The sequence below is a fragment of the Chiloscyllium plagiosum genome, unplaced genomic scaffold (assembly GCF_037043375.1).
Source record: "Chiloscyllium plagiosum isolate Xiang-an unplaced genomic scaffold, Cpla_swu_hap1 HiC_scaffold_2, whole genome shotgun sequence".
NCBI lineage: Eukaryota > Metazoa > Chordata > Chondrichthyes > Orectolobiformes > Hemiscylliidae > Chiloscyllium > Chiloscyllium plagiosum.
This window is the reverse complement of record NW_028270140.1, coordinates 86,329,790-86,346,019: the sequence shown is the minus strand read 5'-3', so window position 1 is coordinate 86,346,019 and position 16,230 is coordinate 86,329,790. Positions and strand designations below refer to the sequence as shown.

At 43.1% G+C, this 16,230-nt stretch overlaps 1 protein-coding gene across 3 annotated transcripts in view; it reads left to right on the top strand.

Annotated features, from left to right (window-relative positions):
• dmxl1 (Dmx like 1) overlaps nucleotides 1-16,230 on the top strand; it is a 233,485-nt gene that overhangs the window by 119,325 nt on the left and 97,930 nt on the right. For all 3 annotated transcript variants that reach the window (XM_043711450.2, XM_043711440.2, XM_043711459.2), the window contains exons 19-20: nucleotides 2,541-2,651; nucleotides 12,714-12,883. In XM_043711450.2, the coding sequence (XP_043567385.2) occupies nucleotides 2,541-2,651; nucleotides 12,714-12,883 (281 nt within the window). The remainder of the gene's footprint in view (nucleotides 1-2,540; nucleotides 2,652-12,713; nucleotides 12,884-16,230) is intronic.

Sequence of the window (16,230 nt, the reverse complement as noted above, 5' to 3'; positions counted from 1 at the left end):
ATTTTAGGCCAGAATTGCCAAGAGGACGATCTGTCTTGGTCTGTTCTCAAAGTCACTGTCCCCTTGGTCCATCAACTTGAGTTTTGCTGGACAGTTGATGGGAACAGGGAGACTGTTTCTACTGCATGGAGAAAGTTGGTTGTAATTTTTGGAGGTCAAGCATTTCAGTAAGAGGGCTAAGTTCTTCAGGGTCGTTCTGAGACACAGTTGGGTTGAACTGCTTTATCAAAGATCTTCCTTCGATCATAAGGTCAGAAGTGGGGAGATTCATTGATGGCTAATGTTGAGCATCATTTGCAATGACTTGAACACTGAAACAGTCTGTGTCAATGTGCAGCAGCATTCATTCAGGCTTGGGCCTGATATTTGTGCCATAAGAGTGTGCAAGCATTTACTGTCACCCCTTGACATTCAATAGCAATACTATCCGTCATTTCACTGATCAACATCTTGGGAATTCCATTGACCAGAAACACTTACTAACCCAGCCATATGAATAGTGTGACCACATCAGCTCTGGGGAGGTTCCTTGAGTCGGATGGGGGTGGGGGTGCAGCAGTGTTGGGCAGTGGAGAGGAGAGAGGCACTTCCATGTGCTTGTGCCACAGGGTGCCTCCATTATACTGGGGTTAGATGGTGAATAGTATTAGCGTTGAGCCTCCTATATAATTAATATATTTGTAATCCAGAAATTTTTAAGTTAAAGTTTGGCAGTATATGAACTTAAACAGCGTTTATCGTGCCATATTTAGATCCTTCAGATCTCATTGAAGAACCACACTGGAAATCTAGATTTGCTATTCCAGGAGTCGTCAAAGAAGTAAAGATTGAGTACCCAGAATTCCCAATTTACCTGCCCTTTTAGGCCCAGGTTGACAGAAAACATGGACCAAATTTCTGTGTTTAACAAGGTTTACAATTACAAGTCAATAGATGTAAGTTTGCTTTCTGAGCTGGAAGGTTCATTTTCAGATGTTTCATCACCATACTAGGTAACATCATTATACCTCCAGTGAAGCGCTGGTGTTATGGCCCGCTTTCTATTTATGTTTGTTTCCTTGGATTGGTAATGGCGGTTCTTGTGCTGGTGATGTCGTTTCCTGTGTTGGTCATGTCATTTACTGCTCTTGTTCTCAGAGGGTGATAGATGGGATCCAAATGGACGTGTTTGTTGATAGAGTTCTAGTTGGAATGTCATGCTTCTCGGAATTCTCACATGTGTCTTTGCTTGGCTTGTCCTAGGATGGATGTGTTGTCCCAGTCAGTGGTGTCCTTTTCTCATCTGTCTGAAAACAAACCTTCCAGCTCAGCAAGCAAACTTACATTCAGAACCTCCACCTGAGCTACAAATCTTCTCTAACTACAAGTAAACAATTATGTGCCATTGGTTTGTGTATCTGCTAATTAAAACTCTGTCCTTTTAAACTCCCATTTGCACCTATGCACAGAAACAAGAAAGAAGAACAGAGGTTATGCAGGGAGATGCTGGCTAGGAAGACAATTTGCAATTCCTATTCACACGGCTGCTGAGATGGTTATTTTGCTGATCAAATTACTGCTTCTCAGTCTACCTTTTCCAGATGCTTTCCTTAGTTTGCAGGAGGTGCAGGGTATCTGGTTCACAACTGTTAAGTCCCTGACTTACTATGAAGTCAATCCTAGTTAGAAACAACAGCCGAAGGAAAAATAAGCAAGTTTTGTTCAGACTTAAAAGGGGTTTTGCTGCAGAGACAGCTCCTGGGTTGGTAAAGATCTGATATCTTTTCTGTATCCTGATCATAGCCCCAAGCTTTAAGCTACTTGAAAGCTAATTTCACAGTTGTTGGCATCAGAAGTCCATTGTAGTTAGTCTGTGAACGAGGGACCAATTATCAATTAATTGTTGTCAATTTGTAAATTCTCCCTGGCACCATCTGCCCGACATCTTTTTGTACTATTGCTTTCAGCATCAGGCATCTAAACAGGATCAGAGTTTCAGGTTACTTGTTTTCAAAAAACGTGCAATAATCCTTCAATCTCCACTTGTAAAACTGTTCTCATTTCAGTCTGTATTAAAAATGCAGGAAAAAAAATGCAAGGACATGATCTTTATACAGCCCACATTATTTTCTAACTAAAATCTGTTTATTGATCACCATGAACATGTTGGCCTGATTTTTAGTCTACAAATTCCAAATTTTTGTCCGATGCTCTGTGCCAAATCATGAAATTTGCTCCAACGTGAAGTGAATCATGGTTTAGCAGTGTTAAGTTATTGCCATTGCCCAGTTAGGAGTTTGTGCTACAATGTTCAGAACATGGAACGCATTTGCTCAAGGGAGTGATTCACGCATGATTTAAAAGCATTTTTAAAGTAACATTGGGTAAACATTTCAAGCATAGGAAGATGCAAAGTTAGCAGGAGTGTGGAATGGCAGGTTTAGATTGTGACGCTTATGATTATACAAACAGAATAGATCCATCGGCAGTCCAATTCTTAATAGCCGGTGTATTCTGGAAAATGAAATGTACAAATTAAGTCAGATGTTTTCTTTTACTAGGTGGAGAGACCCTTGATGAATGTGGCTTGAGATTTCTTTTAGCCATGAGGCTCCATACATTCCTGTTAACATCACTACCTCCAGTCTATCGAGCACAACTTCTTCGTCAAGGTAAATCTGTGAAAATATAAAATAATTCCTGTAGTCAAAATAGAGCTATAACTTTGAATGCTATATACAGTATTAGTATATGCTATACTGGTAAGGCCGAACCTGGAGTATTGCGGACAGTTCTGGACACCGCATTATAGGAAGGATGTGTAAGCTTTGGAAAGGGTTCAGGGGAGATTTACTGGGGTGTTGCCTGGTATGGAAGGAAGGCTTTTCAAGGAAAGGATGAGGGAACAGAGGCTGTTTTTGTTGGAGCGAAGAGGTTGAGAGGGGACTTAATCGAGGCATATAAGATAATCCGAGGATTAGATAGGGTGGACAGTGAGAGCTTTTTTCCTCAGATGGTGAAGGCTGTCATGAGGGGACATAACTTTAAATTGAGGAATGATAGATTTAGGACAGCTATCGGGTAGTTTCTTTACTCAGAGTAGTCGGGGCGTGGAATGACCTGCCTGCAACAGTAATAGACTCGCCGATGTTAAGGGCGTTTAAACAGGCATTGGACGTACGTATGGATAATAATGGAACAGTGTAGGTTAGATGGAAATCGGATTAATTTCGCAGGTCGATGCAACATTGAGTGCTGAAGGGCCTGTATTGCGCTGTAACATTCTATGTTCTATGCATTGTTTTTAACTTCCAATCTGGTACATTTTCTTAGTTCTGCATTTGACAATCCTATTTATTTGTAATGTAGAATGAATTTCAGAAAAGCGGTCTTTATTTCAATATGGCTAAATATACTTTTTGACATGTCTGAAATTTTTTGACCAGTTTATTTATGGTATATGAACACACCTTACAAATTCAGCATTCTAGTGCTCCATCTTAATTGCATTTGAGATGGTGATGACCATTGTCTTGTTTCAATCAATGTCATAAAGATACACCACAGTGCTGCAAAATAGGGGCTTCTACATTTTTGATCCAATATCAGTGAAACAATTACAAGTGCTTGTGACTTGGAAAGATGCTTGGAGTTTGTTCAAATGTGCCTACCTGCCAATAAGTGATATTGATCACAAGGATGATAAAATACTACCAAAATACATCTTCACAAAGGGGTGCATTGTATTAAATATATTTTGCACACTGTAGCCTCAATAGGCTAGTGGTGAGGGAGTGAATTTTAGGGTAGTGAATGAGTTTTCAGTCAAGTGAATTGCCTTGTCTTGGATGGTGTGCGGCTTCTTGAGTGCTACTGGAATGCTAGTTATCCAAGTGGTCTGCATTTGTTAAAACTATGAACTTTAATTATGACTTGAAGTTGGCAGGCAGGCTTTGGCGAGCCATTATGTGAGTTACTGACCCAGAATGCTGAGTTAGTAAGACAGTAAATGACATCTTCCATTCCTTTTTTGATGACCTGCTGGGACAATATTAAGGTGATATTTGGATAGATTTGATTTCTTCCATTCTGAAGACACAACATGCTATTATCCATATTGTTGGGAGTAGCCATTGTTCTGGCTGTACTGCAGCAACCTGGTTGGAGGGGCACTGGTTCCAAAACAGAAGTCTTCAGCATTGTAGCCAATATAGTTTCAAGTCCTGTAACTGTTGCAGTAACTAGTTGCTTTAGCCTTTTTGTAAGATCACACTAATGATTAAAATTGGTTATGATGTTGGAGATTTCTAGAGAAACCCATGATAGGTTAGGTCATGTAATGCTTGCAAACATAGAATATAGAACATAGAAGAATACAGCGCAGTACAGGCCCTTTGGCCCTCGATGTTGCGCCGATCCAAGCCCACCGAACCTACACTAGCCCACTATCCTCCATATGCCTATCCAATGCACGTTTAAATGCCCATAATGAAGGAGAGTCCACCACTGCTACTGGCAGGGCATTCCATGAACTCACGACTCGCTGAGTAAAGAATCTACCCCTAACATCTGTCCTATACCTACCCCCCCCTTAATTTAAAGCTATGCCCCCTTGTAATAGCTGACTCCATACTTGGAAAAAGATTCTCACTGTTGACCCTATCTAAACCCCTAATCATCTCGTACACCTCTATCAAGTCACCCCTAAACCTTCTTTTCTCCAATGAAAACAGCCCCAAGTGCCTCAGCCTTTCCTCATACGATCTTCCTACCATACCAGGCAACATCCTGGTAAACCTCCTCTGCACCCGTTCCAGTGCCTCCACATCCTTCCTATAGTATGGCGACCAAAACTGCACACAATACTCCAGATGCGGCCGCACCAGAGTCTTATACAACTGCAACATGACCTCAGTACTCCGGAACTCAATTCCTCTACCAATAAAAGCCAGTACGCCATATGCCTTCTTCACCGCACTATTTACCTGGGTGGCAACTTTCAAAGATTTGTGTACATGGACACCAAGATCCCTCTGCTCATCCACACTACCAAGTATCCGACCGTTAGCCCAGTACCCCATCTTTTTATTACTCTTACCAAAATGAATCACCTCACACTTAGCTACATTGAACTCCATTTGCCACCTTTCTGCCCAGTTCTGCAGCTTATCAATATCCCGCTGTAACCTGCCACATCCTTCCTCACTGTCTACCACTCCTCCGACTTTCGTATCATCCGCAAACTTGCTCACCCAACCTTCTAACCCCTCCTCCAGGTCATTTATAAAAATGACAAACAGCAATGGTCCCAAAACAGATCCTTGCGGAACACCGCTAGTGACAGCACTCCAAGATGAACCTTTGCCATCAACTACTACCCTCTGTCTTCTTCCAGCCAGCCAACTCCTAATCCAAACCTCCAACTCACCCTCAATGCCATACCTCCGTATTTTTTGCAGTAGTCTACCATGGGGAACCTTATCAAACGCCTTACTAAAATCCATATACACCACATCTACTGCTTTCCCCTCGTCCACCTCCTTAGTCACCTTCTCAAAGAATTCAATAAGGTTTGTGAGGCACGACCTGCCCTTCACAAAACCATGCTGACTATCCTTGATCACATCATTCCTATCCAGATGTTCATAAATCCTATCCCTTACAATTCTCTCTAAGATTTTACCCACAACAGAAGTGAGACTCACCGGCCTATAGTTACTAGGGTTATCCCTACTCCCCTTCTTAAACAAGGGAACCACATTTGCTAGCCTCCAATCTTCTGGCACTACTCCTGTAGACAACGAGGACATAAAAATCAAGGCCAATGGCTCTGCAATCTCCTCCCTTGCTTCCCAGAGAATCCTAGGATAAATGCCATCAGGCCCAGGGGACTTATCTATTTTCACCCTTTCCAGGATTTCCAACACCTCTTCTCTACATACCTCAAAGCCATCCATTCTACTTAATTATGACTCGGTACTCACATCGACAACAATGTCCTGTTCCTGAGTGAATACTGACGAAAAGTATTCATTCAGTGTCTCCCCAATCTCTTCAGCCTCCACACGCAACTTCCCACTACTATCCTTGACTGGACCTATTCCTACCCTAGTCATTCTTTTATTCCTGACATACCTATAGAAAGCCTTAGGGTTTTCCCTAATCCTACCAACTAAGGACCTTTCATGTCCCCTCCTTGCTGCTCTTAGCTCTCTCTTCAGGTCCTTCCTGGCTACCTTATAACTCTCAATCGCCCCAATTGAACCTTCACGCCTCATCTTTACATAGGCCGCCCTCTTCCATTTAACAAGGGATTCCAATTCCTTATTAAACCACGGCTCCCTCACACGACCCTTTCCTCCCTGCCTGACGGGTACATACTTATCAAGGACACTCAATAGTTGCTCCTTGAACAAGCTCCACATATCAATTACGCCCTTGCCTTGAAGCTTACTTTTCCAGGCCACACATCCTAAGTCATGCCTCACCGCATCATAATTTCCCTGCCCCCAGCTATAACTCTTGCCCTGTAGTGCACTCTTATCCCTCTCCATCACTAGAGTAAAAGTCACCGAATTGTGGTCACTGTCCCCAAAGTGCTCACCTACCTCTAATTCTAACACCTGGCCTGGTTCATTACCCAGAACCAAATCCAGTATGGCCTCACCTCTTGTTGGCCTATCTACATATTGTGTCAGGAAACTCTCCTGCACACATTGAACAAACACTGACCCATCTAACGAATTTGAGCTATAGCTTTCCCAATCAATATCAGGAAAGTTAAAGTCCCCCATAACAACCACCCTATTACTTTCACTCTTCTCTTGAATCATCCTCGCAATCCTTTCTTCTACGTTTCTAGGACTATAAGGGGGCCTGTAAAAAACTCCTAACAGGGTGACCTCACCTTTCCTATTCCTAACCTCAGCCCAAACTACCTCTGATGGCGAGTCTTCATCCATCATCCTTTCCACAGCTGTAATACTATCTTTGACAAGCAATGCCACACCTCCCCCTCTTTTGCCCCCACCTCTGACCCTACTAAAACATTTAAACCCTGGAACTTGCAACAGCCAATCCTGTCCCTGTTCTACCCATGTCTCCGTAATAGCCACAACATCGAAGTCCCAGGTACCAACCCACGCTGCAAGTTCACCTACCTTATTTCGTATACTTCTTGCATTGAAGTATACACACTTAAAGCCACTTCACTGTATACAGGCACCTCCTTTGAAAATGATGCCATGTTCCTAACCTCCCTACACTCCAGGTCCTGCACCCTAAAGCTACAGTCTGGGTTCCCATGCTCCTGCAGAGTTAGTTTAAACCCCCCCCAAGAGCACTAGCAAACCTCCCACCAAGGATACTGGTGCCCCTCTGGTTCAGGTGCAGACCATCCTGTTTATAGAGGTCCCACCTTCCCTAGAAAGAACCCCAGTTATCCAAATACCGGAATCCCTCCCTCCTGCACCATCCCTGTAGCCACGCATTTAACTGTTCTCTCTCCCTATTCCTCGACTCTCTATCACGTGGCACGGGTAACAAACCAGAGACAACAACTCTGTTCGTTCTAACTCTGAGCTTCCAACCTAGCTCCCTGAAAGCCTGTCTAACATCCTCAGCGCTCCTCCTACCTATGTCATTGGTGCCAATGTGGACCACGACTTCGGGCTGCTCCCCCTCCCCCTTAAGGACCCGGAAAACACGATCAGAGACGTCACGTACCCTTGCACCTGGGAGGCAACATACCAAACGTGAGTCTCTCTCGTTCCCACAAAACCGCCTATCTGTGCCCCGAACTATTGAGTCCCCAATTACTATTGCTCTGCTCTTCTCCACCCTTCCCTTCTGAGTAACGGGGACAGGCTCCGTGCCAGAGGCCTGAGCCCCGTTACTTACCCCTGGTAAGTCCCCCCCCCCCCCACAAGTATCCAAAACGGTATACTTGTTCTTGAGGGGAACGGCCGCAGGGGGTCCCTGCACTGGCTGCTTCCTCCCAGTCCCCCTCACTGTCACCCATCTAGCTGCCATATTTGGAGTTACTACTTCCCTAAAACTCCGATCTATGACCCCCTCTGCCTCCCGAATGATCCTAAGTTCATCCAACTCCAGCTCCAGTTCCCTAACGCGGTCTTGGAGGAGCTGGAGATGGGTGCACTTCCTGCAAGTGTAATCAGCAGGGACGTCCATGGCATCCCTCACCTCAAGCATGTTGCAAGAGGAACATTGCACTGCCTTCACTGCCATCCCTCTGAAAGTAACCTTTTATATATAAAAAAAACTGGGTCTAAAGAATACAACAAGCAAAATGCAGCACTTAACTACTTACCACAACGGGTCTTATTATTTAGGTTAGAGGAGGAGGGCGGGTGGGAGGCACTACGTCCGTAGTGCCTCGGGGTCTTCTCCTGCTCGCTTTTATAGGAAAAAACCTTCCCGGCTGCCCCTCCGGTCTTCGTCACTTCCCCCTGCTGCTCCCGCTCTTTCTGTAAAAGAGAGAAAAAAAAACACTGCTGCCCGCTACCGGTAAGTAATTTTAAAACAAACAGTCTTACCTTAGCTGCTGCTGCTGCTGCATTTCAGCCTTGCCTCTTGTGCTCTCATGTTGAGCTCTGCCCCCTTAACAATGGGGATATTTGTGATCGTTGTTTAATTTCAACCATTATAAAACCATAAGCCATAGGAGCAGGATTAGGCAATTCCAGTCCTTTGGGTTTGCTTTGTCATTCATTAGGATCATCGCTGAACTGACATTCCTCATGTGCAGGAATGTCAGTTCTGTAATGTCCTGTAATTTCCCTAATTAATTAAGAATCTATCTATTTCAACCTTCAGTATGCACAGGGACTCTGCCCCATAGCTCTCTGTGGCAAGGAGTTCCAAAGGCCCTTAACCCTCCGAAGAAATTCCTTCTCATTTCAGTTTTCAATTGGTGTCCCTTTATTCTGAGGTGACTTCTGGTCCTAGACTGTCCCAAGTGATGAAACATCCTCTCAACATTTAACGTATCAACTTCTAAGAACCCTACATATAGATTAGATTAGATTACTTAGTGTGGAAACAGGCCCTTGGCCCAACAAGTCCACACCGACCCGCCGAAGCGCAACCCACCCAGACCTATTCCCCTACACCTAACACTATGGGCAATTTAGCATGGCCAGTTCACCTAACCTGCACATTTTTGGATTGTGGGAGGAAACCGGAGCACCCGGAGGAAACCCACGCAGACACTGGGAGAACGTGCAAACTCCACACAGTCCGTCGCCTGAGGCGGGAATTGAACCTGGGTCTCTGGTGCTGTGAGGCAGCAGTGCTAACCACTGTGCCACCGTGCCGCCCACATATGTTTCTTATTTTTCTAAACTCCAGTGAGTAGACTCAACATCGATTTTCCTGCTCCTCTGATGCTGCCTGACCTGCTGTGCTTTTCCAGCACCACACTCTTGACTCCAAACCTGTCTAGCCTTTGCTTGTAAGACAATCTCTCCATACCAGGGATAATCCTAGTGAACCTTCTCTCAACTGCCTGCAATCAAACAATATCCTTGCTTAAGAAAACCAAAGTCCATATTCCCGCTGTGGTCTTACAAGCATCTCCTCCAGTTGCAGCAAGACTTTACTATTCTTATACTCCAACCCCCTTGAAATAAGGGCCAACATTCTATTAGTGCTCTAATTGCCTTCTGCACCTGTGTATAAGCTTTGATGTACAAGTACCCCCAAGTGCTTTGTGTTGCAGCTTGCTGCAAGTTTCTCCATTTAAATAATACTCCGTACTTTTGTCCTCCTTTCCAAAATGAACAACTTCACATTTTCCACATTATACTCAGTTTGCCAATTTTTTTGCCCACAATGTTCCTTTGTAAACTGTTTGCATTCCTCTCAACCTGACTTTCCACTTATTTTAATGTCTGCAAATTTGGCTATAGTATATTCATTTCCTCCCTCCAGGTTATGAATATATGTTGTAAATAGTTGCAAGCCCAGCACTGATACCTATGGAATCAGTGCTTACAAGTTGTTAACCCAAAAAAAACACATTATCCCCGCGTGCTATTTCTTGCCTTTTAGCAAATTCTCTATCCACACCAATATACTACCTCCAGCACCATGTGATATTGTATTTTGACTTAATCTTCTATGAGATCCCTTGTTAAATGCCTTCTGGAACTCCAAATACAGAACATCATTTAGTTCTGGTTGAGGCTTCTTCATAAAATTCTAATAAATTAGTCAGACAAATTAAAGCTGTGCTGATTCTGTTTGATTTGATTATGGTTTTCCAAATGTGCTGTTACTTCCTTAACAATGTGTTCTAATAATTTACCAGCAATAGATGCGAAACTCATTGGCATACAGTTACCTGTTTTTGTTTCCTCCCTTTTTTGAGTAGAGGTGTTTTCTAAACCTCCAGTCCTTCTCTAGAATTAAAGAATATTTGGCAAGTTAGAACAAATGTATCCACTACCTCATTAGCTGCTGTTTTTAGGATCGAGGCTGCAAGCCATCAGGCCGGGAGACCTACCTGCCTTTAGCCCAATTAGTTTGTTTAATAGCCACTTTGTGATGGTAATAGTCCTTAATCCCTCCCCTGTTATCTATCGTATTAATGGGATGTTCAAAATATCTCCCACCCAAAAGACTGATGCAAAACATCTGCGTAGCTCCTGCCACTTCTTTGTTCCCCTTAACTATCACTCCAGATTTGTTTTCTAAGGGGCTTGGATTCAGTTTGACTCCTTTTTTTTTATATATTTAAAGAAGCTCTTATTGTCAAGTTTATGATTTCTCAATAGTTGGTCCTCAGTTTATTTTCTATCTTTATTATCATTTAAGTCTGCCTTTACTGGGTTCTGAATTTATCCCAGTGTTCTGCACAATCATTGACTTTTCCTTCCTTGTATGCTTTCTCTTTCAGTTTTAAACTCCTTAACTTGGGTACCCCTGGTTGGTTTATCCCCCTTTTTTGAATCTTTCCTCCTCACTGGGATGTAATTTTGATGAGGGTCATGAATTATTCTGAAATGTCAATTATTGCTTGCCTATTGTCTTCCCTACTAATCTATCTACCTAGCCCAATTCCATGGACTCTATCCTCATTTCATCATAATTCTCTTTATTTAAATGAGGCATGTTTACTTGTTTCTGACCCAAGTTTCTCCCACTCAAACTGAATATTAAATTCTATCATGTTATGATCGCTACTTTCTAGAGAATCCCCCACTCTGAGGTCATTTACTAAGCTGGTCTGATTATTGGCCTGAGTTTCACTTTAAACCATGAAATTTCATGCAATCTGGCATTAGTGTTTACAATTCCTAGAGTCAAGCCGTCCAGACTGCAAGCCACCTCTTGTCACTCACTGTGCCTTGTAGAGTAAGAGACAACCACAGAGGGCGAGTTTGAGACTGAGAGTCAGACTTAGAACAAGCCAATCATCGTCACTTGTTTGACTCGTCGATATAACGGTGACTTCAACTTTGTCATTAGAGTCATAGAGTTATACAGCACAGAAACAGACCTTCGGTCCAACTCGTCCATGCCAATCAGAAGTTCCAACTCAATCTAGTCCCGCAACACCCAGCCCGTATCCCTGTAAACCCTTCCTATTCATATACCTATCCAGATGCCTTTTAAATGTTGCAGTTGTACCAGCCTCCATCACTTCCTCTGGCAGCTCATTTCATACACACACCACCCTTTGCGCAAAAAAGTTGCCCCTTAGGTCTCTGTTATACCTTTCCCCTCTCATCCTAAACCTATGCCCTCTAATTCTGGAGTCCCCCTCCTCGGGGAAAAGACTTTGTCTATTTATCCTATCCATGCCCCTCATGATTTTATTAAACTCCATAAGGTCACCCCTCAGCCTCCGGCACTCCAGGGAAAACAGCCCCAGCTTATTCAAACTCTCCCTACAGCTTAAATCCTCCAACGCTGGCAACATTCTTGTAAATCTTTTCTGAACCCTTCAAGTTTCACACCATTTTTCCGATAGGAAGGTGGCCAGAATTGTACACAATATTCCAACAGTGGCCTAACCAATGTCCTAGTTGCCAGATATTGTTTGAGGAGGATCTTGTGAACCTGTTAAGTCTGAGTATGCATTTATTACATCTGAATCTACAATTTAAGTCAAAGTCAAGTGCTCTACCTTGTTTGACTGTTATTCTACTACTTTGTAACATGTTGATATAACCAGTTGATGTTTTTTGACTGTTACTGATGTTAACCTATTAATGCTTGCTGCATTTATTTACTATTTATATTCAAATTCATAAACATGTTAGCACTACTGCCTCACAGTGCCAGGGGCCTGATTTTATTCCAGCTTCGGGCGACTGTCTGTGTGGAGTTTGCACATTCTCCCTGTATCTGCTTGAGTTTCCTTCCACAATCCAAAGATGTGCAGGTTAGGTAAATTGGCCATGCTAAATTGCCCATCGTGTTCAGGGATGTGTAGACTAGGTGCATTAGTCAGGGGATATGTAGAGTAATAGAGTAGGGGAATTGGTCTGGGTGGGATACACTTCGAGTCGGTGTGGACCTGTTGAGCTAAATGGCCTGTTTCTACACTGGAGGGATTCTATGATAAACAACTCTGACGGTGTTTCAAGTCTCATTTCTGTGCCATGTAAATGAGTCACTGGGTTGCTATCTTGGGACTGTAATCACTGCATAGTAATTCCCATTAAGATGCAGAACATGATTTGCAGAAAACTGTTTGTTTATTACAGGTCTATCTACTTGTCATTTTGCCTGGGCCTTTCATTCAGAGGCAGAGGAGGAGCTGCTAAATATGATCCCTGCAATGCAAAGAGGAGATCCCCACTGGTCAGAACTTAGAGCTATGGGGATAGGCTGGTGGGTACGCAGCACAAACATTCTTCGCAGATGTATAGAAAAGGTATTGTGAATTATTTTCTGAATATTTTAACTTTCAAAAGGAAGTTTCCTGTTACTTTTGCAGTGTCTTATGCCAGCTAGGCGCTCCAGTGTTTTGCTTGTATTGGAAGACATCTAATATTAGGGTATGAGTGCTTAACAGATTTGAGAATAGAAATATGAAGTTGCTACTAAAGCTTCTTTTACTAGAATCATCCATATATCTTAATCACATCGCAGTTATCAAGTGGCAAATCCATCATCTGAGATTCATTTTAACCTAAGTTGTTACACATTCTTGATTCAAGTTTGGGTGTTTTCCTTATATTGCAGAGAAGTAGACCCTTTTTTTCACCTTTTAATACCAAATACACATTGGAGATGTCAGCTATGGCTCAGTAGGTACCAGTTTCAGCTTATGAGGTCGAAAGGTTGGACCCCAAGTTGGCTTGGGCTAGTGTCAGGAAACAGGATGGTGATAGAATGCTGCTTGTGTAACTGGAGGCTAGAATCCAGTGATATTCTATTTGTGCTGGGTCACTTAATGTTTGTCATAGTCATAAATGATGCAGATGGGAATCTGGAGGGGATAAGTAAGTTTGCAGTTAACACAGATTGGCTGAGTGCTTGATTGTGAGGAGGCAGGTGTTAGATTCTAGGAGGATATAAATGGATTGGTCAGGTGGGTAGATCAGTGGCAGCTGGAATGTAATCCTGATAAATGTAAAGTTAAGCAGTTAGGAAGAAGGAACAAGGTAATACTCAATGACAGGACACAGGGAAGCTTGGAGGAACAGAGGCATCTTGGGGTGCTTATCCACAGATCTCTGAAGGTGGTTGGACAGATGAGCATAGTTAAGGTGTACGGGATGTATGCCTTTATCAGTCGTGGCATACGGCATAAGAGCAAGGAGGGTATATTGGAGCTGTACAGAACTTTGACTAGGCCATAGCTGGAATACCATGTGTCGTTCTGGTTCCCTCACCATAGGAGGGATGGGATTGCACTGGAGGGCATGTTGAGGATATTCGCCATGATGTTGCCAGGAATGGAGCATTTCAGATATGGAGAAGGGCTGGTTGGCTAAGCTCAGATTGTTTTCTTTAGAGCAGAGAATGTTGAAAGGGAATCTGATAGAAGCATTAAGACAGTGGATAAAGAGCAACTGTTTGTTTTTTTTTGTTGAAGGGTCAAGAAAAAGGGGACAGTGTGAAAGGCAGGAGATGTACAAGGGATTTGAGAAGTTTTTTTCACTCAGTGTTAGGGTCTAGAATACACTACTTGGGAGGATAGTTGAAGTGGGTAACCTCAACTTTTTAAAAGAACTCAGATGAGCAATTGAAGTGCTATGATATTCAAGGCAGTGGGAGATGGTAGAACATGGGGTTTCTGCATTTGTTAATGGACATACTAAACTATTTAGGTGGGCTGCGAATGATGCTTGCACTAGCTTGTGTTCTGTGCTGCTGTAAATTAGTGTATTGTAAACTATTAGTAAAGCCAGCTATCTTTACAAATGTGATTTGAGCGATTGCTGGTGTAACTAGGAAAGTTTTAAATGACGTAACAAATTAAAAATGCTGTTTTCTTTTACATAACTGTTCTAAACCAATGGACAGCGGTTAGCACTATGCATTTATACTGAACACATTTATACTGTAAGTTCCAAGTGATATCAGCAAGTTGGTGCAAGTTTATTCATGTGCCTTGTGCTTTGTTGTTTCCTGTATGGGATGCGTGTGGAAGAGAAGAGGATCCTTCCCCCCCCCCCCCCCCCCCCCCCCCTCTTTTTACAGGTGCTCTGCTCTTGAGACATTCCCAGTGCTGTTTACCCATTGGTAGTTTACTCTTCTCGTGTAAGCTGTTGCCTTGATTACTTAGTATCTCAATTACTCTTGGATCATAAGAGCACAAGGACGGTAATCAGGGAACTAGATCAACCATTGTACTTTTCCACATAGCTATGTTTTTGTTTTTGACAGCAGCAGTTGTTTTAATCTGTCAACAAGATTTAGTTACAATTTGTACAAGACACTTGGACAGGTACATGAATATGAGAGGTTTACAGGCATATGGGCCAAGCATGCGTGAATGGGGCTGGTTTAGTTTGGTAAACCTGGTCGGCATGGACGATTTGGACCGAAGGTTTTGTTTCCATGCTCGTATGACTGATTCAGAAAAAGTGAGGACTGCAGATTCTGGAGACCAGAGTCAAAGTATGTGGTGCTGGAAAAGCACAGCCGGTCAGTCAGATGTTTCCTAGACACTCCTCCTCGGCTGCTGCCTGACCGGCTGTGCTTTTCCAGCACTACAGTCTTCAACTATCCGATTCTAAATGTAAATATTTTGCATCAGTGTTTACTGTGGAGAAGGGCAGAATGTGAGGAAATAGATGGTGACATCTTGCAAAATGTCCATATTACAGAGGAGGTGGTACTGGATGTTGAGCAGCTCATAAAAGTGGATACATCCACAGGACTCTGATAAGGTGTACCCTAGAACTCTGTGGGAAGCTTAGGGGTGTGATTGTTGGGCCCACGCTGAGATATTTGGATCAATGAAAGTCACAGGCGAGGTGCTGAAAGACTGGAGATTCGCTAACGTGGTACCACGATTTAAGAAAGGTGGTAAGCCAGGGAACTTTAGGCCGGTGAGCCTGACATTGGTGGTGGGCAAGTTGTTGGAGAGAATCCTGTGGGACAGTAATTACACGTATTTGGAAAGACAAGGACTGATTAGGGATAGTTGACATGGCTTTGTACTTGGGAAATCATGTCTCACAAACTTGATTTTTTTTGAACAATTAACAAAGATGATTGAGGGCAGAGTGGTGGACATGATCTATATGGACTTTAGTAAGGCATTTGACAAGACTCCCCATGGAACACTGGTTAGCAAGGTTAGATCTCATGAAATACATGGAGAACTAGCTATTTGGATACAAAACTGGCTTCAAGGTAAAAGACTGTGTGTGGTGGTGAAGGGTTGCTTTTCAGACTGGAGGCCTATGACCAGTGGAGAGCCACAGGATCAGTGCTGGGTCCATTACTTTTCATCATTTATATGAATGATTTGGATGTGAACATAGAAGGTACAGTTAGTATGTTTGCATATGACACCAAAATTGAAGGTGTAGTAGGCAGCAAAGAAGGTTACCTTGGATTACAACAGGATCTTGATCAGATGGGCAAATGGGCTGAGTAGTGGCAGATGGAGTTTAATTCAGATAAATGCGAGGTGCTGCATTTTGGGAAAGCAAATCCTAGCAGGACTTATACACTTAATGGTAAGGTCCTAGGGAGTGTTGCTGAACAAAAAGACCTTGGAGTGCAGGTTCATAGCTCCCTGAAAGTGGAGTCTCAGATAGA